The sequence below is a fragment of the Panthera tigris genome, chromosome B1 (genome assembly GCF_018350195.1).
Source record: "Panthera tigris isolate Pti1 chromosome B1, P.tigris_Pti1_mat1.1, whole genome shotgun sequence".
NCBI classification, from domain to species: domain Eukaryota; kingdom Metazoa; phylum Chordata; class Mammalia; order Carnivora; family Felidae; genus Panthera; species Panthera tigris.
This window is the reverse complement of record NC_056663.1, coordinates 20,420,705-20,447,738: the sequence shown is the minus strand read 5'-3', so window position 1 is coordinate 20,447,738 and position 27,034 is coordinate 20,420,705. Positions and strand designations below refer to the sequence as shown.

The 27,034-nt window shown below is 37.0% G+C and overlaps 1 protein-coding gene across 2 annotated transcripts; it reads right to left on the bottom strand.

Annotated features, from left to right (window-relative positions):
- Nucleotides 1–3,708: 3,708 nt before the first annotated feature.
- Nucleotides 3,709–25,409, bottom strand: FRG1 (FSHD region gene 1). Of its 2 annotated transcripts, XM_015545169.2 has the most exons (10): nt 25,311–25,386; nt 25,121–25,195; nt 22,791–22,861; nt 15,277–15,402; nt 13,958–14,015; nt 12,402–12,516; nt 8,279–8,383; nt 5,606–5,697; nt 5,003–5,113; nt 3,709–3,814 (listed from the first exon to the last, which is right to left on the bottom strand). In XM_015545169.2, exons 2-10 carry the CDS (start codon nt 25,180–25,182, stop codon nt 3,778–3,780), a joined length of 777 nt encoding a protein of 258 aa, XP_015400655.2. In that variant the 5' UTR covers nt 25,183–25,195; nt 25,311–25,386; the 3' UTR covers nt 3,709–3,777. The 2 variants fall into 2 exon arrangements, with proteins under 2 accessions (XP_015400655.2, XP_007099045.2); XM_007098983.3 differs by having other exon boundaries at nt 25,121–25,409.
- Nucleotides 25,410–27,034: the final 1,625 nt, after the last annotated feature.

Below are 27,034 nucleotides of genomic sequence, written 5' to 3'. Positions count from 1 at the left end.
CCAGCTGGGCTGCAGTTAAAGTGGATTGAGAGATCAGCTGGGCCGAGAGGACAGAATTTTTAAGGCAGATGAAAGAAAGGTGGCAACGTGAATGCTGGAGTCAGTGAAACCAAGATGGGAGACCCCATGAAGACAGACTGTGAGCCAGGTTTCAGGTGGGTCCGGACGCTTAAGAGCAGAGGGGAACTGCAATGATAATGGGTGTGGATGGTAAGCCCTTCACAGCCTGAGTTGATGGTGGGGAAATGAGAAGTTTCAAAACTGATACTTGGGGCCATGGTATATGATTCTCCAACTATGGGTGCGCTGGAATGAAAGCTGAATTCAGCTTGGGAAAAACCAGAAGGGGCATTTTCATGGGAGAATTAAGTGGAAACTTTGGTTTACCCTTCTACTAAATGCTTAAGTCTTTGTCCATTTTCCTGTATTCTGGAAAGGACACACACAATGGTGTGGAATGAAGCTACCGGAGTAAAAGGAATGTGGGAAAACAAAGTTGGTAGTCACAGGTGGAGAGGTAAAAGCAGCAGGGCTGGGATACATAGAGGGCCTGCTGGAGAGGATTTCTGGACTTAAAATGAAGAACAAGGGAACGTGCCAAATGTTCTGTTTGCGTAGGCAGTTGGGGAAATTATTTTTCTAAACAACATGAAACTGCTGTGTGCAAGCTGATTTAAACTAGCATTTAGGATCGAGGTGCTGTAGAACAGCCTAGGTTGGACTCAAGTCTACTGGTCTTTCCTACATAAGCACCACACTTCAGAAAGTCATTTTACACATACAGGTGAAACCAAACTGAATGAATGCTGATTGGCTGCTAAACTGTTACCTTAGTTTTAAGTTCTCCTGAACCTAGGTATATCCCTGGGGTTTTTCTGCTATCAGTTAAAAAGCAAACGAACAAAAAACCCTTGGAGGAATATATTTAGTAGCAGAATAAGAAAATAGGGATGAATACTTATACAAACATAAAGTATAATACAGAAAAAGAAAAAACAAGACATTAGGAGCTTAAAGCACTGCTTTTTTTTTTTTTTCCCCCTCCTATGTGATTGACTGTAGCCATACAACTTAATTTTGTCCAGTGGCAGTTAGGGAACTAAGGTTAGAAGTCATGACTTGATTCCCTACCATGGCATCTACTTTTATTCAGGTTTCCAACTTTTTAAAGGAATAAAGAGGTATGCTTTGTTTTTTTCCTTACAGTTCCACTTAGTATCTAAGGACCAGAATTAGGAAATTGCATGATGGAAAAATAAACACTAACCAGTAGGGCTACACCCCTTTTGCTCTATTAGCAGCACTCAGAACAGGATTGCAAAACCTCATTAGATTTGCGAAACACTCTAAGAGAAATGAACACCTGAAGATTTTAATTTAAAAGTCCTGGCTATGCACTCTGAAAAAATATTTTTAAAAGGATTTTTTAAATGTTTTATTTATTTTATATATAGAGAGAGATAGAGCAGGAGAGAGGCAGAGAGAAAGGGAGACACAAAATCCGAAGCAGGCTCCCGTTTCTGAATTAAGCACAGAGCCCAATGCAGGGCTTGAACCCACGAACAGTGAGATCATGACCTGAACCGATGTGTGTGACAGCAATTTGGAGATGGTAAAAAAGTGAGTCAGTGAACTTGAAGATAGAAAAATTGAAATAATCTAATCTTAAATGTGAGCAGTCAAAAAAAAAAAAAATTGGATGTGAGGAGCTTTTTCTTTGGTCAATGTTTTTATTTTTTTATTATATATAACCTTTTTGATAAGGCTACTAGGCTGATAAATCAGGGGAATGCTTGGCCAGAACGCATCTTGATTTTTACAGTGCACTTGACTTTGAATGTGGAGCAGATGACAATATTTAGATGCATTTATTCTTGACCCCTGCTACTCTGCCAGATTGACTTCAGTCCTGTAACGGGGAGATGAATATAATACAATGACACAAATAGGAAAGAACACTTATCAGTTGCCTGAGAATCCCCGCTGTCCTCCTTCAGGAGCGTATAAACTCCATGAGGGCAGCCAGTGTATATTTTTAACCTGTACCTTCCTTCCCAGTTGCCAGGACCTGTAACTAGTTCTGCTCTCTGGACTGGGGGAAGCATGAGGGTGAGCACGGTGACAGGGAATCCAGTCTCAGGTACCAAGACACTATTGGAGGCAAGACTTTAATTTCTTGAGTGAGTGTTTCTGAAAGTGTAGTTCAGATCACCTGCTTCAGAATTACCTGGACTTTTGGTTAAAATGTCAATTTTGGGATATAATTCTAGACTTGCTAAGCAGGCAAGGGTAGGTCTTGGAAATCTGCAGGTACCCTATGCAATTCTTATTTCTAGGGGTTGGGGGCTGGCAAAGGCAAGGAATAGACTGAGTCCGAGGCAGGTGTCAGAACCCTGGCACTGTTAGCATCTTGGCTGGAAAATTCCTTGTTGTAGGGGCTACTGTCCTGTTCACTGTCAGATGGTTAGCAGCATCCCTAGTCTCTAGCCCTCTAGATGCCAGTAGCACCCCCTCTCTCAGTTGAGATTGTCTCCAGACACTGCAAGATGTCCCCTGGGAGGCAAAATAACCCCTTGTTGAGAACTACTGCCTTGAGGGACCCAAGTAGTAAGAGATGTTCCCAACCTAAAGATCAGAGGAAGAAGGAGAACACAAGATGGGTGGATGTCCAGCTCTTGGAAATGGAGTGGCAAGTTAGGGCTAGTTCTACAGGAAGAGCTCCTTTATAAGGTTGATATCGGTAGCTTAGCTTCCTTGCTGTAGAGGAGCCGTGTTACCCGAGAGCTGGTGACAGATGGAAGATAAAGGCTGAGAACTAGACAGGGTTTGGCAGCTTAAGTCAGGTCTCAATGCTGGCTGTGTATCATCAACGGGGAATCCTAAAAACATACAGATGCGTCAGCCAACCTTGGTCCTTCTGAAGCAGAATTTCCAGTGGTGAAGTCCAGGCATCTGAGACACAACCTGGATTTTGGAATACTCACAGAGTTAGAGGACATCTGGAATGCTGTGTTCAGGAATTCAGAAAAAGGCTAAGAATAAAGATGTCTCAGCACTGCAGACATCAGCAATGTGTAGTGTCTGAATATCTTTAATAGCTCCGCTCCCATCCCATCCCATCCCATCCCACAAGTGAGGACAAAAGCATAATACCCGATGCACTGTGGGTAAACTGTTCTAAGTAGGGAATTTTCCCAATTTTACTCTTATCCTCCAATCTGAGCCTACTTACTTTTTTGTAATGTTTCCTGTTCCCATTTCACTGCCTAATACCTGATTTCTTTCTCTCCTCCCAACCCCTCTAATAATCTGTTTGGTTTGTGTGATTTGGGCAATATTTAGAAAGCAGAATCAAAGCCTTGTTGACTGGATTGGGAGTTTCTAGCTTCCTTTTAAAGGTACCAATGAAGCACTGGTGGTAGAAAGTAAGTAATATAAACTAATACTGTAAAGCAGTAAGAGATTCATTCCATAAGCTTCACAGGAAACATGAGGTTCATAGAGTAGCACCTCATGCTTTAGGGCAGAAAATGTAGAAAAGAAAAAAAATTCTGTGGCATGTTGAGTATGTACTCAATGTTTCAATTCCACGTGAAACACTGCAGTTAACTAAAAAGTACATCCATGAAGATCTCAATTAAACTTGATTAATCTTATTTAAACTAGCTATGATTTCAGCAGTAATTCCATAATAGCCCAAGACCTCTGTAAAAACACTTCCATTGATTATTTTATTCAGAAAAAAACAATAGGGGGAGACAGAAACAAAAATTCTGGTCATTTGCAGTATCTATCAGCCTTCAATTTGGCTCTCCTGTTTAAACAAAGACAAATGATAAAAATTATGTAAAACATTCCATATATAGTCAGCTACTAAATATATACTCAAACTCAAATTGTGTTCTCAATTTGGTTTTTATATCACCATCCCACTTATATCAAAATATTTTAATTAAAATTTAACTTTTCAATGTTAGGTTTCATACTAAATGCATTCTGTTCTTATGAAAGCCTTTCCTAATCTTGAAGAAATGTTGCCTAAGAGCTTTTTCAATCCATAATAGAATTTTAATTGCCTCTGAATTTAAGCATGCCCTAAACTTCTATTTAACAGGGTGGCAATCTTCTATTTTCATAAGCGGTAAAAGTGACAACACACGGACCTTATGTCTTTTGTGTCCACATTCTGGTATTGTTTTTTTACATCCTATTCTTATTTCTTAAAACCAGATACAGGCTTTCTCAGCAGGAAAAATTCTTACATCACTTACTAACTTCAGGTAACAACATGATCAACTCAGTTAATAGGAAATATATGCTGAAGCATCATCTTCATCAAGTAATGTAAAGAGATGTTTTAAGACTAATTTTGCAACACAGGACTTGAAGGAGTGGCAGATTACCACATTCTCTTTCCTTCTGGTGCTTACTTGATTTACAGTTCTAAATGTACAGCCAACCCTCTCTACTCATTTTTTTTATGTTATAAATCTAGGACATTACTTACCTAAAAAGGAATAGCAATAGATAAATATTAATAATGTGCTCTGATAAATATCCTGCACACTTCTAAATTCAACTTGGTTAAAAGTGCTTCCATTTCATTTATTTCATTTTATACTTGATAATTTTTAAACTGATTTATTTTTACTTCATTTTTAGGAAGCTGTACTACTCTACTAGAACCCACTGAGTTTTGAAATTTAACTACTTCTTTCTAATAGTTATAAAAAGATGATGATAAATAAATTCATGAAGGAGTTTCAGTCAAACCTGAATTTCTTACCACAAAATATGTAAGTTTTTGAAACCTGGCTATTTTTAGATATTCTTTATTGGTAATGTTTTCCTAGACTTATGATGTCCTTTGTAAGTAACATTACCATGTTCACAAATTAGAAGACGAAAACTTACTGTAATAACTGAAAAAGAACACTGGTTACACATAAGCCATTTCTACTGGATCCTGAAAATGGCTGGAAATAAGTAAAAATATACCTACCTGTCCAGAAGTGTTTCATGTAAAAATCCATCCTTCCGGGCCTTTTTGAGAATTTTACTGTCTTCTTTACTTATTTTAAGTTTGTGGTCTTGGAAGCTCTGAAATTTCTTTCTGTTAAGAAAATGCCTTTCTTGAAAATCACCTCAAACTTTGATCATACATGTTTACTCATGAAATTACAAATATTTTAAAAGTTTTTCATTTATTTAAAAAAATTAATTGTATTTCTTTAATGACATACAGCTTTTCAGCTGCAGAGATGACCTCAGTGCTCCTCCCCGCAGAGGGCAGTGGCCTGCGCAGCACTACAAGGCCTCCCTTTCACTGAGGGGTGTTGGCCGGGGTCCCGAGTGCTGGCTCTGGAACATTGGGTCAGCATCATGTACTAATAAGCTATAGTCATTCTGTTAATGAACAGGGAGTACAGACTAACCCAAGTGACTTTAGCTTTGAAAGCCAGCAGGATAATTAGGAAAACTGAAGCTTTGAGAAAAGAAAAGCATTCAGCCTAGTTCTTTGTCCCAGTCTGTTATGCCTCATGTCGTTCAGGCCTTAAGAAGGACCCGTCTAATCTGTAAGGTCGAAAAGGAAAATAATACGTACACATAATTGATTTCACACTGTTTAACATTTCCTTTGTCTTCTTCTGGAATATCATCTTTTTTCTTAGTTTCTCTTTCAGCACAGGATCTAATCTGGACAATGGAGAGAACTCAACAGGTTATACGTGAATCTTCCCCTTCCCCACTTATTTCATAAGAACCCTCTAGATGATTTTTTATGCAAAAGAAGAAAACAATCAACTTAGCAATTAGATTCAGAAAAAGACAGGTTCTAGATATGTTTGTATATATGTTTATATATATGATTTATATAAATAATTGCTATTATGTTTCTCTAGAGCCCTTGCATCAGACATGGAGAAATTTATTTAGAAAAACATTTTATAGATCAGATCCTGCTGAGCATTTAGGCAATAATTTAATTTAATGGTGGCACCAAAGTAAATATTCAAATTATTCTGTAGTGTTTATTTTATAACACTGAAAATTTAAGATAGTAGTTACTTTACTTTGCATAGGCTATTCACAAATCCATTAAAATTTGTAACATTACACAACTCATTTTTACCTAATTGGAATACACTCCTTCTAAATCTTCCTTATGTCCTCATAAATTGTGACAGATATTTACTATCACATGCCATAAACTGATACAGCAAGTGGGATCTACGGAATAGGGCAAGAAGGGGACAGAAGTCAGGCCCTTGGAATTGGCAATTTGCAACCCGAAGGACTGGGATTCTATCTCCAAGGATTTACATCTCTGAAGTGAGCTTTGTGGCCCCGAGCCCAATTCCAAGACTGCTTAGAAAGCAGTGACCAATAAAGCATGCACCAATGCCACGTGTGTGACAGGTCTGCTCAGTGGGGTCCTTACAGATCTGGGGAGATTACTGGCCAGTGCATGTGACAATACTGCACTACTTTCGGCAGAAGGGAATGTGCTCTGGTCGATAAGGTTAGGCTACAAAGGTGGATGGATGATACAGACTAGCAGAACCTGCGAAATAAAATGCAAGGTGGGAAGAGTTTTGGATTATCACTGCTCAGGGCTTCTAGATACTTGACTAACCAAATGAACCCAGGGAAATATGACAGGTACTTCATTTAACAACAGTTGTTGGGGCTCCTGGGTGGCTCAGTTGGTTAAGTGTACGACTTTGGATGAGGTCATCATCTCACAGTTCGTGAATTCGAACCCCGAGGTGGGCTCTGTGCTGACAGCTCAGAGCCTGGAACCTGCTTTGCATTCTGTGTCTCCCGCGCTCTCTGCCCCTCCCCCACTCATGCTCTCTCAAAAATAAACATAAAAAAAATTAGATATTTAGAAACAGTTGTAATTAGTGACAAATACGGCATAGTATTGTTTTTTCCATGAAGTGCAGAGTTACTGCATTTTATTTGCATCGTTTCTCTTCAAAAATCATACTTTTAGGTAAGTGAGAAATCCACCAGCATTTTTCTCACGACCTATTTCTGGAGAGGCGGTGTGGTATGCAATGTCAGTTTCCAGTCAGCTGGGTCTGGGTACATATCCCTGTCTCATTGTAGCTAGCTGTGTGACTTTCATGAAGTGACTGATCAAAATAGGTAAGGATATAAGGAGGGCTACAGGCCATCCCCTCAGAGGTAAGGTGACTAGCTACCTCCCAGGAGCACAAGGAAGATTCAAGATGATGCATGTGCCACCTTCAGCAGAGTGCCTGCAGCTACTTGCTTCTGCTTTGTTTTTGTTTTGTTTACGTAACTGCAAAGTGTTATGACTAACGCTTTTCATATACCTTGTAATTCTGCTTGTGGGAATGTGTCCTCAGATACACTTGCACAACTAAAGAAGGATGAATATTCAAAGTTATGTGTGTTATAGCACTGTGTGAAGGAGCAAAAGACTGGAGGGAACCTAAATTTGCATTTATAAGGAAATGATTAAATCAATTATGGTACATCCCTAAAATGGAATATCATGTAGTTGTTAAAAAAGCAAGAGAAGGGGTGCCTGGGTGACTCAGTCGGTTAAGCGTCCGACTTCAGCTCAGGTCATGAGCTCATGGTTTGTGAGTTTGAGCCCCGTGTCGGGCTCTGTGCTGACAGCTCAGAGCCTGCAGCCTGCTTTGGATTCTGTGTCTCCCTTGCTCTCTGCCCCTCCCCCACTCACACTCTGTTTCTCAATAATAATAAATAAAATTAATTACTTAATTTTAAAGCAAGAAAAAAATTTTATACATCATGATAAGGGAAAATTTGCAAGAGACAATGTTAAGGAAAAAACTCAAGTTCTAAAGGAGTGTGTATTGGAGGCTAACGTTAGTCTAAAAAGGTAGAAAATTATAAACATATCCATTTTTTATAAACTCTGGAAGGTACAGAAGGGTAGCAGTGATGTCTTAATATGTTTGTATTTTAAAAATTTTGAACCATGTAACGTACCTATTTAGAAAACTATATTTTAAAATTCAGGCTTTAAAAAGAAAATATAGGCCTAAAAAGCATGTGGCAAAATACTAATACATGGGGGTAAGATACAGAGTAATTTTTCTACTGCATGGTACAAACCACCCACCAGTTATGGGATTTATAATTAAAAATAAAGGTTATTTGGATCATAGGATAAAAAACTATGCATTACATCTTTAAAAGTGATGGCAAATGACTATTCAACATTTTAAAGAGATATATATGTGACATGTATTAATGTATAAAAAGTCATGATTACCTTTATCATTTCTTCTTCTCCTGCTGTTTTACTTTTCGCTTCTATATCACCTGCTTCGTTGCATCTAATAAAACAGCTATTTGAGGCCAATAGGGCCATTTTCCCCTGTAAAACAAAACAAAAAAGTCACAGGAATACCTACAAAATAATTCTTATATCTTGAGAATGAAATTCTACTCTTACCCCCAAGTCTAAAAGTAATCAGCAAAAAGAATTTGGAGAAAACATAGAAAATAAAGACATACAGAAAAGAAAACCAAATCACCTATAATCTTACTATTCAAAGATAACCACAATAAACATTTTTAGTATATTCATTCTGTTAATAAGATGAAATAGAATTGTTTCCTTTGGCCTCAAAGATCTATTGAGAATATAAATGATTTAGTTCAGCTTGAAAAATAGTTTTTAAAACAATACAAATTATAAAATTCACAGTAGTTTACTCAAATAGTACTGTTTCAAGTAAAATTTTCTTCATAATTAGAAAATATAAAAATAAAAGCTAACTTTTGGTGCCTTTGAATTTACTGCTCAGAATGTTAAGAATTAATGTCTGAGGGACTTTTTTATGTGGACAGAAATATTCATACTCTTTATTTTTTTTTAATGTTTATTTTTGAGAGAGACAGAGAGAGAGAGAGTGCATGAACAGGAAAGGGGCAGAGAGAGAAGACAGAGGATCTGAAGTGGGCTCCGTGCTGACAGCCCCATGCGCGGTTCAAATACAAGATCATAACCCAAGCCGAAGTTGGCCGCTTAACCGACTGAGCCACCCACGCGCCTTGTCATACTCTTTTCAGTTGTTCAATGCCCACTGTGTTATACAGATTCTAAAAGGCAAAACATGAAAACGAATTTTCTCGTGTATCTAAACCTAGATTTAATTAAATCTCCTTAACAAATATAAGGCTTAATTATGACTTGCAAAACTTTGAGTACCTTAAACGGACAAAATATTTACAAATATAATCATTACAAAATGTATGAATAACTTTATATCACACTCAATTACAAAAGGGCTAATAACAGTGGATGTGATTGATTTTCTTATTATTTTTTTTTTTTAAGTTTATTTATTTTTGAGACAGAGAGAGACAGAGCATGAACGGGGGAGGGTCAGAGAGAGCGGGAGACACAGAATCAGAAGCAGGCTCCAGGCTCTGAGCCATCACCCCAGAGCCCCACGCGGGGCTCGAACTCACGGACCACGAGATCGTGACCTGAGCCGAAGTCGGACGCCCAACTGACTGAGCCACCCAGGCGCCCCGATTTTCTTATTAAGGTGGCCAGGGCTGGGCTTTCTACCATCTGGACGACGCTTGGTGTGCGGGGTATGGCTGTATCATCCAGTGTAATTTAAACTCGTAATTTAAAGCTGAATCCCTCTTAGCAATCAAGTTTTCCTTGTTCCATCAGGAACTTTTATGTGTCTTTTTCATTTAAATATTAAAAGTTAGTGTCTTTCCCCAAAACAAAGTGCAATGAACTTCCCAAACATTCTGTATGAGTGGTAGTATCTGGGTTATCATCATGCTGGCCTGATGATACACTGGTCTTTTCTGTTGATAGAATTTGTATTGAAAGTACCTTATTATAGTGGTAAGATCACCTAGAAGGGGTTGCAACCCATAAGTGGTTCATGAAATCAATTTAGTGGGTCCTGCTCAGTATTTAAAAAAAAAAAAAAAAAACAAAAAAAACACAAAAAAAGTACAACAGAATAGAAAATACTGAAGTGCACAACACGAAGATTAAATAGGTATTAAGTACAATGTGTGTACTGGGCTGCAACGTAAAAATGTTTTTCTCACTGGACTGAGGTCAAAGAAAGTTTGAAAGTTACTGACCCAGAGATTTTATCCTACGGGATGAGGGAATGAGTCTAAATAATTCTTTTGGGGGGATGTTTGGCATACAGAAACACCGTGGGATCCTATTTTGAATTCGTTATTGTCTATTCCCAATGGTTCTATGCAGTTACCAAACTCCTCTTCTACTGGTGGCTACCTATCCTTCCTCTTCTCAATACAGTACCTCCTTTTAGCTCTGTATGGATCTAAATATATAGAGCTATATAGAACTCTGTATAGAGCTTGATATGGTATCTCCTTTAGCTCGGAGACTGTTTTAGCTCTGGTATATTTTTGTTCAATCCTTACTGCTTACACAAACAGAAAAGGAACTTATATATTATAATTTTTTTTCTTTGGAACGTAGGTATTCTGAATAAACAGACATAGACTTAACAAAATATCCTTCCACTGCTAAGTGCCTATTTACTAAGATCAATAAAAATTAATATATTATCTTCATCCTTCTTTTATACTAAAACTATCTTTTTGTACACTATTTGCTTTTGAGTTTTACCATGAACTCAGATGTTTATAGACTAATTTGATTTCAGTGAACCATTATTATCACTATTTACTATTTTATGCACAGATTGTCACAAGCTGGCCATAAGCTTCCTCCACTGTTCTCTTACCACAGTCTCTAATGTTTTTGAAAGCATCCATAATTTCTCCTAAGAAGGTATTCCTGAACTATCCTATTTTCCTGCCCCAAGACATAAAATGGGCTATCCTCTGAGAAATCTGGAATCTTTAATGAAAAATAAGAACTGAATCCAGGCACCAAGGGTATACAGAAATGATGGTGGGCAAAAGTATTTTTGCTATTTTTGTTACACTATTTCCCCCCCAGTTTTATTGAGATATAACTGACAAAATCACTGTGTATAAGTTTAAGGTACACAGCAAAATGGTTTGACTTACGCATGTTGTGAAATGATTATTTCAGTAAGTTTAGTTAGACCCATCATCTCCTGCAGTTACAATAAAAAGAAAGCATAAAATGGAAAAAAAAAATTTTCCCCTTATGATGAAAACTCAGGATTTACTCTCTTAACTTTCCACTTTATTATATAGCAAGGTCAGCTGTGGTCCTCATGCTACACATTATATCCCTGGCACTTATTGTATTTATCTTGTAACTGTAAGTCTGTACCTTTTGGCCACCTTCCTCCTCTAATTCTTGCTCCCAGCACCTCTCACTCTGGTAACCACAAGTCCAATGTCTTTTTCTGAGTTTAAGTGATTTATTTATCTTATTATTATTATTATTATTATTATTTAAGATCCCACATGTAAGGGAGATCCTACAGTTGTCTTTCTCTGTCTGACTTACTTCACTTAGCATAACGTCCTCAAGGTCCACCCATGCTGTTGTACATGGCAAGATTTACTCATCTTTCATGGCTGAATACTATTCCATTGTGTGTATGTATGTATATATGTGTATATATATATATATACACCACAACTTCTTTATCCATTCATCTGTCAGTGGATGCCTAACTTGTCTCCATGTCTTGGCTCTTGTAAATAATACCCCTATAAACATGGAGGTGCAGATACCTTTTCAAGTTAGTCTTTTTGTTTCCTTTGGATATATTCTCAGACACGAGATTGTTGGATCATGTGGTAATTCTATTTTTAATTTTTTGAGGAGCCTCCACACTGTTTTCCATTTGGCTGTACTAGTTTACAATCCCACCAACAATGCACAAAGGTTCCCTTTCCTCCACATCCTCAAAAGCGTTTATCTCTCGTCTTTTTGAAGATAGCCATGCTAAGGGTCATGAAGTGACATCTTACTGTGCTTTTGGTTCGCATTTCCCTAACAACTAGCGATGTTGAGCATCTTTTCATATACCTGTTGGCTTTTCATATATCTTTTTTGGGAAAAAAAAGTCTAGTCATGTCTTTTGCTCATTTTTTAAAACTGGGTTGTTTTTTTTGATATTGAGTTACATCAGTTCTTAATATATTTTGGATATCAATCCCTTATCAGAAATGCAGTTTGCAAATATATTTTCTCATTTTATAGGTTGTCTTTTCATTTTGTTGATTATTTCTTTTGCTGTGTTGTACTATTTTTTGACATCTTTTTTTGTGACATCTTTTTAAGGTTATGAGTTCGTATTGGTTTTCTCCAATTTAATGTATGATATTATTACATTCTTTTTTTGTTGTTTTTTAGAATATATACTCTCATTGACTGTTAAAGACTGTATCTTACCTTGACAAGAAGCTTTATTCTAAACAACAATAGCACTTACATCTTGAAAGACTGGTTCCCATTGTTCTCTTGGTCCAATTGCATCCGAACGCCCCACAACAAGTCCATCTGAATTAATACCAAGGTATTTTCCATAGCCAGATTTCAGGGCAATTCTTTAGATTAACAGAAAAGAAATGTTACAGACTAAGAAAAAGAAAATTAAATATGGAACATAAAAATAAATGTGGGTGTGTATAATAAAATTCCAGAAAAATCCAAAAATTTAAAAATGAAAATTATCAAAAGCATATGTGCCTAGTGACTACCATATCAGAAAGTGTAGTTCTCTCGACATAATTTTATATTCTAATTATAAAGCTCCCGTTGCATGCTATCAAGTCACTTCCCAGAAAAAAAATTCTATCAACTTAACATTCTCACCTCAAAAGAGGAGAGTATTGTTTTATCACAGATCTTATTTAATGTTATAACTTTAAAAAAACTGGAATACAAGATATAGGAAAAATAGTATCCTATTTTATATTTTAATCATTATAAGTGACATTTGTACTTCTTTTTCTTTCCTTTTTAGTTTTTATCTTTTTGTTCATTTTTCTATTGGGGTCTATTTTTTTTTCTTAGTATTATGAATCCTATACACACATGTGAAGAATAAAAATTCATTGCTTGTTAAGGTTATTGCAAATATTTTCGTTTGCCCTTTTTATGTTTTTTCCCCCAGTTGTAAAGAAGTTAGTGTTTATTGATTATTCTTCTGCTTTTATTCTTCCACCATACTTATTTGCCACTGAAAGAAAGTATAGAAGTAATAATGTGATTTTTTTAAAGAAAAAAATATGGTTTCTAACTTCTTAGTTTACCAATCCTTTATGATGCCAAGGGATTGATTTTATATTCACTTATAGTTAATATAATACGAATCATTATCATGTTGATGCAGCTAATTATTAGAATACTGAAATTCCATTTCTGCGTGTACTACCCAAAGTATCATTCTGTACTTTTGCACTGTGAGAATATAAAAAGTCAGCTTATGAAATGGTTGTAAAAATAGTGAGTAAAATATTCTTTTGCTCTTTATGACTATGTAACATTCTCTACTGGTTTTAACAATATTCCTTTCTTCTATCTTCCTGTTTATCTCTTGACTTCTGACCAGTGAGTTTACATATCACAATAACATCAGACTCCATTGTGTCTTATATCTGTTTTCTTCACATGATCTTTCTTCTAATCTACATCTTATTTGGCCTGTGACAGTATTAATCTTCATTTTTTTCTAGCCTAATATTATATATTGCATACACGATGCTTTATTATATAAAGCATCGTGTATGCTTTTATTTGGAGCTTTAATTCTCTTTCGAAGACACAGTAACTGCAAATGAAATTTAATAATACCTAAATATGGGATATATACATATTCTAAGTTTAAAATTTCACAAAATACACTTCAAAAAGATTGTTTTGTTTTTTACCTCAAAATTACTCTGTGGAATTAAGTTGACTTAATTAATTAGCTATATGTTGGAATTTTTCAGTGAATAAAATGAAAAAAATAAAAGGTTATTAATTATAGTTCAACTTAGTTACCTGGAATCAGACAATTTGACAGCTGTAAACTGCTCTGGAGGACTAGGGCCCTCATCAACTATGGAGAAAAAAGCATTTTGAAATAATTTGACATTTGTTACAAATATACATGTAAAGATATTCTTCAGCTTTAAAAAAAATATTTTCTCTCAAAATTAATTAAGAGTATTTTGATATTTTGATACAATATACTATTCAGATTCAAAGTATCAAGATCTACTTTATCTCCTTGTAACTACAATATTAGTTTTACATCCTGAATAGGTAAGTCAGCATGATGCTTAGGCTTATAAGATATTTTCTTTTTGGGGCACCTGGGTGGCTCAATGCGTTAAGCATCCAACTTCAGTTCAGGTCATAATCTCACAGTTCATGAGTTTGAGCCCTGTGTTGGGCTCTGACAGCTCAGAGCCTGGAGCCTGCTTCGGATTCTGTGTCTCCCTCTCTCTCTGTACCTCCCACATCGTGCTCTCTCTAAGAATAAATAAACATTAAAAAAAGTTATTTTCTTTTTGTGTTTTAAAATGCACTCAGTACAGGGATGCCTGGGTGGCATGGTTGGTTAAGTGTCCGGCTCCTAAATAAATAAAGAAAAAGTGTCTGGCTCTTGATCTCGGCTCAGGTCATGATCTTGCAGTTAGTGAGTTTGAGCCCCGCATCAGGCTCTGTGTGGATGATGCAGAGCCTGCTTGGGATTCTGTCTCTCTTTCTCTCTGCCCTTCCCCTGCTTGTGTGCTCGCTCTCTCTCTCTCTCTCTCTATCAAAATAAATAAACTTAAAAATATATATATATAAAATGCACTCAGTACATAGACAAATAAGCACTTAGTATTTAAAAAAGTAAATGCTTTAACTTATTCAAGGGATGGACATTCAGACCAAAACATACTGCTTTTTATCTTCAGTTACTTCATATCTCATTAGTGCTTATTCTGATGTGCTAGAAGGAATAACAAAACTTTAAGTTGTCAATAATGCTCTAGGTTAGTTTTGGTAAGAGATCTAAAGAATAAAGGAATCAAAGCTTTGACTCAACCAGGTTTCCCTTTCAATTTAAATTATTCATATTGTTTTCAATTAATAGAGATACTCTTCTGGAACCATATAGAATGTTTTCAAATGCTTATGACTAAAAAAGAAGGATCTGTCAATATGTGGTAAATATTAAGGAAGGAAAAAAGGTGAAAAGTCAAATGCAATGGATTTGTTTCTTTGGAATATACTGGATATTAGTTAGAATTTGGCCTAAGTGAATGAATGTCATAAAATATATAGTGTCAGTGGTCTTTTCCTTCTCATTGCTTCTACTAGACACAAACCTTCTTTATGTGGAGCTCCCAGTGTAAAAAGTCCATTGTCAAGTGCGTGTATATAGGTTCCTTTATCCATTTCAATTGCTATGGTTCCTGAAATTTCACCAAAGTTTGTTACTGTCCACCAGATTCCTAAAAAGTAAAATCAGTATTTTAAATTTGTTAGATTTGATACAAATTATTTGTTCTTGCTGTTGTAACTTATTTTTTAAAACTTTCGACTTTGCAGTTGTAAGAAACAATACAGAACAATCTCTATACCCTTTATTCAATTCTCCCAGTGGTAACACCTTGCATGACTATATAGTACAATATCAAAACCAGGAGATTACCCTTTATACAAACCATGAGCCTTATTCAGATTTCATCAGTTTTACACATACTCATCTGGGTGTTTATATATGTATGTGTATAGATATGACTACCACCACAATGAAGATTACATTTTTTTCCTAACATGAAATAGCAGAGCATGTGAAGACACAAAATGATAGAGAACAGTCTCTTTCATTCCATCCCCCAGTCATCCATGATTACTTTTCAGAGGCAATGACTGTTATAACCTGTTTCTTATGTAACCCTCCAGAAAGACTTCCCAGCACAGTATTTTTTTTTTCAAGTTTTTATTTAAATTCCAGTTAGTTAACATACAGTGTAATCTTCATTTCAGGTGTATAAATTAGTGATTCATCACTTACACACAACACCCAGTGCTCATCACAACAACTGCCCTCCTTAATACCTGTCACCATGCCCCCACCCACCTCCCTTCCAGCAACCCTCAGTTTGTCCTCTATAGTTAAAGAGTCTGTTTTCTGGCTTCTCCCTTTCTCTTTTTTCTCCTGTGTTCATCTGTTTTGTTTCTTAAATTCCACATATGAGTGAAATCATATGGTATCTGTCTTTCTCTGACTTACTAGGCTTAACATGATACTCTCTAGCTCCATTCACATCGTTGCAAATGCCAAGACTTCATTCTTTTTTTTATGGTCTAGCACAGTATTCTTAACCAAGATTTTAGATTAGAAACAAAATGAGAAGCTATATACACTAGATATACAAATAGAAATGGGTTTCTTTTTTTTATTCATTTTAAAATTCAAGTGTAATTAATATACAGTGTTACATTAGTTTCATATGTACACTATAATAATTCAGTAATTCTATACATTTCTCAGTGCTCATCAAGATAAGTGTACTATTTTTTAAAAATTTTTTAATGTTTATTTATTTTGAGAGACAGAGTACGAATGAGCAGAGAGAGAGAGAGAGCAGAGAGAAAGGAAGGCAGAGAATCCAAAGCAGACTCCACACCGTCAACACAGAGGCCCAATGTGGGGCTCGAATTCACAAACTGTGGGATCATGACCTAAGCCGAAATCAAGAGTTGGACGCTCAACCGACTGAACCACCCAGGTGCCCCAAGGTAAGTGTACTTTTAATTCTCTTTCACCCTATTCCCCTATTCCACCTATACCCCTATTTATGCTGCACATAAATGCAATCCCTATCAAAATACTAACATTTTTCACAGAATTAGAATAATCCTAAAATTTATGGAACCACAAAAGATCCCGAAGAGCCAAAGCAATCTTGAAAAAGAAGAACAAAGCTGGAGGTATCACAATCCTAGATTTTAAGATATATTACAAAGCTGTGGTAATAAAAACATGATACTGGCATCAAAACAGACACATAGATCAATGGAACAAAATAGAGTCCAGAAATAAGCCACACTTTCATGGTAAATTAATTTATGACAAAGAAGGCAAGAATATAGAATGGGGAAGACAACCTTCAACAAACGATACTAGGGAAACTGGACCTCTTTCTTACACCATATACAAAAATAAATTCAAAATAAAGACCTAAATGTGAGACCTGAATCCATAAAATTCCTACAAGAAAACATAGGCAAGTATCCATCCCTCCCGATTCTTTGACATCAGTCATAGATACATTTTTCTAGATATGTCTCCTCTGGCAAAAGAAACAAGAGCACAATTAAACTATTGAGACTATACCAAAATGAAAAGCTTTTGCACAGTGAAGGAAACCATCGACGAAACAAAAAAGGCAATCTACTGAATGGGGGAAGCTAGTTGCAAGTGATACATCCAATAAGGGGTTAATATCCAAACTGTATAAAGAACTTACACAACGGGCTCTGTGCTGACAGCTCAGAGCCTGGAACCTGTTTCAGATTCTGTGTCTCCCTCTCTTTCTGACCCTCCCCCATTCATGCTCTGTCTCTAAAAAATACAAAATAAACCTTAAAAAGATTAAAAAAAAAAGGGGGGGGGCGCCTGGGTGGCTCAGTCTGTTAAGCATCTGACTTCGGCTCAGGTGATGATCTCGCGGTCTGTGAGTTCTAGCCCCGCGTCAGGCTCTGGGCTGACAGCTCAGAGCCTGGAGCCTGTTTCAGATTCTGTGTCTCCCTCTCCCTCTGCCCCTCCCCTGTTCATGCTCTGTCTCTCTCTGTCTCAAAAATAAAAAATAAACCTTAAAAAAAAAATTAAAAAAAAAAAAAAAGAACTTGCACAAGTGAACACCAAAAAAATCCAAATAATCCAATTAAAAAATAGGCAGAGGACCTGAATAGAAAATTTTCCAAATAAGACATAAAGATGGCCAACAGACACGCTGAAAATGCTTAACATCACTAATCATGAGGGAAATGCAAATTAAAACCACAATGAGATAGGATTTTAACACCGGTTAGAATGGCTGAACTAAAAAAGACAAGAAATAACAAGTGTTGGCAAAGATGTGGAGAAAAATGAACCCTTGCGCATTGTTGGTGGGAATGCGAAGTGGAGCAACCACTGTGGAAAAGAGTATGGGGTTTCCTCAAAAACTTAAAAATACAATCGCCATGGCATCCAGGAATTCCACTACTGGGTATTTACTCAAAGAAAACAAAAATACTAATTCAAAAAGATATATGCATTTCTATGTTTATTGTATGAGTTTGTTTCTGGGCTTTTTGTTCTTTCTGTTCTATTGATCTATGTATTGTTTTTATGCTAATACACAACCTTTTTGATTAGTACAGCTTTGTAATAGTTTGAAATCAGGAAGTATGGTTCCTCCAGCCTTATTCTTTCTCTAGCTTGTTAGCTATCCGGGGTCTTTGTGGTTTCATACAAATTTTAGGATCGTTTATTCATGATTTGTGAAAAATGCCACTGGAAATTTGATAGGGATTGCAGTGAATTTGCAGATTGCCTTGGGGTAATTGCTTTTAACAGTTTAATTCTTCCGATCCATGAGCATGGGATCTCTCCATTTATCTGTTCTCTTCAATTTCTTTTATCACTGTCATAGTTTTCAAGTACAGGTCTTTCACATCCTTGGTTAAATTTATACCTAGGTATTTTATTCTTTTTGGTGCAATTGTAAATGGGATTAATTTCTCTTTCTGGTAATTCATTATTAACATACAGAAATGCAACAGATTTCTGTATGTTTATTTTGTATCCTGCAACTTTACTGAATTCATTTATTAGTTCTAACAGTTTTTTGGTAGAGTCTTTAGGGTTTTCTATATATAAGATCATATCATCAGTCTATAGTGACAGTTTTATTTCTTCCTTTCTGATCTAGATGCTTTTTCTTTCTTTTTTCTTTTTTGCCTACTTGCTTTGGCTAGGATTTCCAATACTGTGTTGGATACAAGCGGCAAGAGTAGGTATCCTTGTCTTGTTCCTGGTCTTAGAGGAAAAGCTTTCACATTTTCTCTGTTGAGTATGAAACTAAATTGTACTTTAGCTAAAGAAGAAATGTATCAGTCATTAATAAGATATTAGATGGACATTAAGGAATTCTTGTTAATTTTGTTAGGTCTGATAATGACATACTCTTATGTATTAAAAGGCAGAGCAAAACAGAAGAGAGAGAGAGACTGACTTTATAAGCAATGTACATTTATGTATATACATGGATAGAATGACATAATACCTGTGTTTTACTTGAAAATTCTCCAGGGGATGCCAGCATGGTTTAGTTAGTTGGTTGTCCAACTCTTAATTTCAGCTCAGGTCATGATCTCATGGTTCATGAGACAGAGCCCTGTGTCAAGCTCCACGCTGATGGTGTACAGCCTGCTTGGGATTCACTCTCTCCCTCTCTTTGCCCCTCCCTCTGCTCGTGCGTACTCTCTCTCTCCCAAAATAAATAAATAAAACATTTAAAAAAATAAAACTAAACTAAACTAAACTAAAATAAAAATTCTCCAGAAAGAAGTGCGTATAGGGTATTATTTCAGAGTGGTAAAGTATGTAAATGAAACAAGACTGTCAAAATAATGATCATTACTAATGATGGGAGTATGGGCACATGGGAAATTCATTATTTTTTTCTACTTATGTATTAGTTTGAAAATTTCCATACAACAAAGTTTTTAAAAATTGAATTCATCACACTGCACAAGATTTCCTATTCATCTAAACAGGGAAGGCTTTTTGTAACCAATAAAAAATTAGTAAAATTTTCACTTATATGAAGTTGGACTTTACCTAATGTTATATATACAAATTAATTCAAAATGGATCAAAGACCTAAATTTATGAGTTAAAACTATAAAACTCTTAAAAGAAAACATACGGTAGAAGCCTCATGATATTAGATTTGGCAATCATTTCTTTCGTAGGACACCAAAGGCACAAACAACAAAAGAAAACTAAGACAAATTAGACTCATCAAAATGAAAATCTTTTGTGTACCACAGGACATTATCAACAGAGTAAAGACAACCAACAGAACAGGAGAAAATATTTGTAAATCACATATCTATTAAGGGATTAATATCCAGAATATATAAAGAACACTTGAAACTCAGTTCAAAAAATGGGCAAAGGACTTGAATAGATATTTCTCCAAAGAAGATATACAAATGGCCAATGAGCACATGAAAATTGCTTGATATTGCTAATCACTAGGGAAATGCAAACTGAAACCATAATGAGATACCATTTCATACCCATTATGATGGGTATTATCATGAAACCAGAAATAATAAGTGTTGGTGAGGATATGGAGAAAATGGAACCCCCATGCACTGTCGGTGGGAATGTCAAATGGTACAACAACTATGCAAACGGTATGGAGTTTCCTCAAAAAACTGAAAACGGAACTACCATATGATCCAGCAATTCCACTTCCAGATATATGACCAAAAGAATTGAAAGCTTTGCTTTGAAGAGGTATCTGTACAGCCATATTCATCACAGAATTATTCACAACAGTCAAAAAGTGGAAGCAACCCATGTGTCCATTGAAAGATGAATGGATAAATGAAATGTGGTCAATGTGCACAATGGAGTATTATTCAGTCTTAAAAATGAAGGAAATTCTGACACGTGCTACAATATGGATAAACCTTGAAGACGTCACCTGATTTCAAAACATTATGAAGTGACAGTAATCAAGACAAATGTATCAGTAGAATAACAGACGAATCAATGGAACAGAAATATGTCAATACACATAAAGTCAACTGATTTTTGACAAATATATCAAAGAAGTTTAATGGAAAAGGAAAGTGTTCAACAGTGGTGCTGGAACAATTGGATATTAATATGAAAAAATGAAAAAAAAACCTCTGGGGCGCCTGGGTGGCACAGCTAACTAAGCATCCAATTCTTGATTTCAGCTCAGGTCATGATCTCAGTTTGTGAGTTCAAGCCCCAGGTTTGGCAATGTGCTGAGAGTGTGGAGCCTGCTTTAGGATTCTCTTTCTCTTCCTCTCTCTCTGCACCACCCCCCTCAAAATAAATAAATAAACATAAAAGAACCCTGACTCCTTACACCATACCAAAAATTAATTTGAAATAGATCACAGATCTAATGTAAAAGCTAAAACTATGAAGATTTTTAAAGAAAATATATAAGAATTTCTTCATGACTTTGGGGTAAGTGTTAATTTCTTAGACTGAAGACATAAGGTGGTAGCCATAATAGAAAAAAAAAAGGTAATAAAGTTTTATAAAAACTAAAAACTTATATATATAAGTATATATATATCAAATAATGATGTTGTACACCTAACACTAATACAATGTTACGTGTGAATTTTATTACAGTTGAAAAAAATTTCTAACTTTTGCTTTTAGAAAAATTCCATTTCAGCAAATTAAAAGTCAAACCACAGACTGGGAGCAAAGACTGATAACAGAGCTGTATTAATTCTTGGTGAGGGGTATAAAATGGTGCAACCACTTTCAAAAATTCTTGGTGGTTTCTTATACAGTTAAATATTCACCTATCTTTTGACATAGCAGCTCCATGTCTAGATATCTAGCCAAAATATTTACTCTAATTTGAGAATTGTTGATTTGCTATTTCAAAATAAAGTGAGATTTTCTAGAATATTAGCTTTACACCATTTCATATAAAATGTAAAGGAGCCATAATTTATGAAATTTCAAAATGCGACTGGCCCAGTTTTAAAAGAGGAAAAAAATTGCCTTAAAGTATAGATGTGGGGATAGAAGGACTGAATAGAAAACAGGATGGTTAAATGTGTTTGGGTCAGTTTATCTCTGGTACCATTTACTATCTCTGGTACCATTTACAGGCCACTGAGATGCTCTGTTCTGTTCAATTAAGATTTTCATTCATTTCACGGTATACAAAATAATCACTTTTACTATCCATTACTGTTCCTTTAGGGACATGCATATCACTGGCTTCTACAATTAAAATGCATAGACGTTCAAAGAAAATAATTTGTGAAATATATTTGATTAGATAATATTTATAGCAGGTCTTTAAAATTATGTTCAGAATCTCTAGGATATTATGGCATTATCGTATTTTAAATCAGAGAGCTGCGTTTCCTTTCTCTGTGTTTTGTTCTGATGATGAAAAAAAGGGATCAGTGACATCTCCTGTGGCAGACAATAAAAGGGATCCACAGTGTAAATAATATTGAACACTTTAAGAAAACTATAAACAGGTCATAAGTTCTTTTGACTTTCTTTATACTATTTAATCCCTAAGAATTTTTTTTTTTTTTTTTTAATGTTTATCCATTTTGTTGAGACAGAGAGAGAGACAGAGCATGAATTGGGGAGGGTCAGAGAGAGGGCGACACAGCATCTGAAACAGGCTCCAGGCTCTGAGCTGTCGGCACAGAGCCCGATGCGGGGCTCGAACTTCCAGACTGAGAGATCGTGACCTGAGCCGGAGTTGGATGCTCAACTGAATGAGCCACCCAGGTGTCCCTAAGAAAATATTTTTAAAGGCATCTCAACCTGTGTTAACTTTTTGCAGAGTAAAGTATAGAAAACTGGGGGACCTGGGTGGCTCAGTCAGTTGAGCGTCGGTCTTCGGCTCAGGTCATGATCTCGTGGTCATGGGTTCAAGCCCCGTGTCAGGCTCTGTGCTGGTAGCTCAGAGCCTGGAGCCTGCTTGGGATTCTGTGTCTCCCTCTCTCTGCCCCTCCCCCACTCATGCTCTGTCTCTTTCTGTCTCAAAAGTAAATATAAACGTAAAAAATTTTTAAAAAGTAAACTTACCAACAATATCAAGCTGAGTTTCTTCATCTTCTTCTCTTTTTCTCTTCTTCTCTTTGCTCTTTTTCTTCTTACTGCAGGAGATAATTCATATAGATGAGTTTAGAAATATGAATTTGATGTTAAGTATCACAAAATGGAATCTTAGAGGAATCTTTTAAGCTGACCATAGATTTATGAGTTATTGATTTACAGTTATCTACACTGATATACCCTCTTACTTCTAATCCTGAGAACTCACTTCTGATCCTGTATGTATTGTGTTATAGTTAAGAGAACAGACTCTGGAGCCGGACTGCCTTTTTAATCCTGACACTGTCATTTCTGAGCTCTCTGACTTTTGGAAAACTACTTAATCTCTTGTCAGTTTCTCACCTATAAAATGAGGATAATAATTTAACTGCACTTAAGGTTACTGTGAGGACTGAGAGTTAACTCACACCTTCATATATTGCTGGTAAAAATGTAAAATGGTATAACCACTTTAGGAAACAGTTTGGGGTTCTTCAAAAAGTTAAATACAGAGTTACCATATGACCTAACAATTTACTCCTAGGTATATACCTAAGAGAAATGAAAACACATGTCGACACGAAAATTTTATAACAATATTCATAGCAGCATTATTCATAATGCCAAAAAGTGGAAACAACCCAATGTCCATCAACTATTGAATAGATAAACAAAATGTGTTGTATCTATACAGTGGAATATTATTCAGCCATAAAAATAAGAGTAGTGATACATGCTACAATGTGGATGAAGTCAGATACAAAAGGCGGCATACTGTAGGACTCTATTTATAGGAGATATTCTGAACAGACAAACTGATATGGACAGAAAGCAGATTAGGGGAAGAGTGAAATGGAGAGTGACGGCTAATGATTATGGGGTTTCCTTCTAAGATGATGAAAATGTTCTGCGACTTGATAGTGGTGAACTTTGTGAACACACTGAAGACCACAAAACCGTACTTTAAAAGGTGAATTTTATGGTATATCTATTATATCTCAGTAATAAGAAAGAAAAAAATCCAGGGGTGGTTAAAAAAAAAGTTACAAGCAAAGTGCTTAGAATAGTTCTTGGCACATAGTAAGTGCTGTATGTGTGTTAATTAAGATAGAGTTGTGATAATTATAAGATACACTTGTTTGTATTTTCACCATAACATAAACTTTCAGAAGTTAACTCCCATCTCTCCTGTAAAATCAGAGAGTACAAGTTTCAGATTTATTCCGGATAAATTCTTTGTGATTCCAGACTCCGAGGCAGAGTTCCCAAGGGCAAAGGTTTCAGCTTGCTCCTTGACACTTTCATCTTACCTAAAAGTACCAAACACTGTCCCTGAGACAGGATGAAATGCTTAACGCTTGTATGAATAATCAATCCTGAGCAAATCGGCCAGGTATAAAGAGAGGTGGAGATTGGAATGGGCAGATACCTTTTCCTAAAAATCTACTAATTATAAATCACTACAACCTTTGCTTGCATTTGGCTCTAGTTACTGTACATGGTATCTAATCCTAAGAATTCTTTTATAGTACCACTACTATTTCCTAATAAATGAGTAAATGGAAGTTCAAGAATGTTAACGAACTTGCCACAAATCGCAAAACTGGTGCCAGTCACCAGTGGCAGTCGCCACTGGTGGCAGTCGAGATGGGAGCCCATATCCCTCTCAAAAGACACATCTGCATATTGTATTAAATTAATTAAGAATCTGGGCGCCTGGGTGGCTTGGTCGGTTGGGCGGCCGACTTTTCGCCGGGCGACGATCTCGCGGTCCGTGAGTTCGAGCCCCGCGTCGGGCTCTGGGCTGACAGCTCAGAGCCTGGAGCCTGTTCCGGATTCTGTGTCTCCCTCTCCCTCTGCCCCTCCCCTGTTCATGCTCTGTCTCTCTCTGTCTCAAAGATAAATAAACGTTAAACAAAATTAATTAAAATCTTTTGGGGGAGGCAGGAGACAAGAGTGAAAATAATGGCTTTTAATAAAGGAATTCATTGTTATGGCCTACATCATAAGACTAAGACCCCATCATGCGAAGGTCTGGAGGGGAACCTTATCAAGGGACCCAAACTCGTGGCTCCTGGGTCTCGCTCTCCTGTCTCCTCCCTTTTGAAGGCGCGACAGTCATGGCGCGTCTCTGGGGCGGCGTCCGTCCAGGTCTGTCCAGGTGCCAGGAACGGAGTCGCAGCATCAATCCATGTGGGACCAGGGGCCAGGCCCAGGGGCTGGGAGCATGAATAACAGCTCTCTTAAGGCTTCCGCAAGAGTCTCCGCGGGGGAGGGGAGGGCGGAGTACGCACAAACTCCCGCACAAACTTTGGTCTTACCTCTTAGCCTTGGTTCCCTTGAGCACGAGTTTGGTGGACTTCACATAGGAGTATTCGGCCATGGTTCTGGGGACACTGTATAAAGAGGTGAGAGCGGGCTCAGGGCAAAATACCTCCACTGGAGTAGGCACGCGCGCAGGAGTGCCAAAAATAGAAACAGAGAGCAGACCCCCTGGAAAGCGCAAGTTACCGCGGGAGTGAATCCCTTCTGGGTCCTCGGTGTTTTTCACCCGACCATTGAGTTCTACTTCCTGTTTACTCTCTGGGAGTACGGCAACTGCAGAGGGCCGAAATAAGTCAGGGTTCATTTGCTTGGGGCTTCTCGAAGCAAGAGCGTCAGGAGAGAGCGCCCTCTGGTGGGCGTAAAGGGTCTAATAGCTGTGGTTGGCACCTCAGCTCCTCTTGTGGTTTTCTCCTGCTAGGTCACCCGGGTGGGCGGCAGTTTGATGGGCAAGAGGGTGAAATGACTCAATCAGTGCTTCTCCTTCTACTAGCTATGAACTGGGCCTGACTACCCGGCGCGGCAGAATGCATTATTGGGCCTTGGACGACTTACAAGCCATTTCGATTCCATAAACTCTTCTTGTATTAACTAGGGAGACTTGAGTAATGTACAGGAAACAGCTAGGGAGTAAAATAAAAGATAATCACGTACATAAATTTGGGCCACAGATTTCACAAGCGCTGTAGGAATGTGGGTGGAGGTGGGGTGGGAGGTGGACGTTGAAAACTAACAGAATCAGGGAAGTCTTTCTGTGTAGGGTGGGTCTTTTGAGATGTTTTCAGTGTCACTAGTTCTCCTGCCTGCTCCAATCTCTTCGACAGTTCCATAGTTCACCTCTCTGATTCCATTTTCTCCCGCTTCCAAACCATCTCCTATAATGCTACCCGAATGATCTTTCTAGAGAAAAAGCTGCTTATTCTCCTATCTGAAATCTATTTAAGGCAGCCTATTACCTTTGGGAGGGAAAATCCTGGAATCATTCAATAAACTATTGAGTCTGGCCTCTTTTCCCACCACTTAACCTTTTGCCATCTTAGTTCAGGTTACAGCAAATCCTTGGAAATGTCTGAATGCTCTGTGTTTACTTCTGTTTGCTTCGAATGCTGCCCTTTCCTCTTTTCCCACACTCTTCCCTTGGCCTTGTTTTTCAGTCTTTAAGACAAACTCAGGCATTATTTGTTCCTGTGAATATTAATAAAGATAAGCCTCACTAAAATGGAGAAAGGAGGAGAGTAGAACAAGTTAGAAGGGGTAGCCTTACCCCTCGACTTCAATTACAGGAAGAATTGTCAATTACAGAAGCCAAAAGAAGAATCATCAGCAGGAAAGATCACCACTTATAGGCCCCAGCAAGGGAAAGATGTACTTTGCATCACCTACAAGATATCACTACCCCTGCAACTCAGCCCATTAGAAACCATCATCACCAGGACTTCTGCTTTTTTTCCCCAATGGACTTTTGTTCAGAACAATGCCTTCCAGCTTCCTCCTTCTGCACAAAATAATGTTCCTCTTCTCTGCTTCTTGGACTTGCCCATGGTTTTGCCATAGCTTGTGTACCCCAAATTACAATTCTTGGATAAATTATTGTTGAATAAATCCACTTTTATTTTTCAGATTAGCACTCCCAAAAACCATCTTTGAATGATCTCCTGCATGACTCGTTCTGAAGCTAATTGCATGCTTTTTCAGGGCAGGAACATATGTAGCTTATCCATCTTTGTTTCACCTATACCCCTCCCAATGCCTGCTTCAGAGTAGACCCTGTGTAAATGTCTGTTAACGTGTTAAGATTCTGAAGCCTGAAGTTTAGCTGTGGGATAATGAAGAGAGTGGAGCATTTAGGAGTTAGACTTGACTACTCAGGAGGGGTTGTGGTAGAAAAACAGGAGGAAGAAAATTCGATGGGT

Coding starts and splice junctions, on each gene's coding strand:
- FRG1 (XM_007098983.3), bottom strand. CDS start 25,182: ATGGCCGAATACTCCTATGTGAAGTCCACCAAACTCGTGCTCAAGGGA. Junction 15,403..22,790: donor AACTCAGCTTGATATTGTTG/GTAAGTTTACTT, acceptor TTTACTTTTTAG/GAATCTGGTGGACAGTAACA. Junction 3,815..5,002: donor CATGAAACACTTCTGGACAG/GTAGGTATATTT, acceptor TTGTTTAAACAG/GAGAGCCAAATTGAAGGCTG.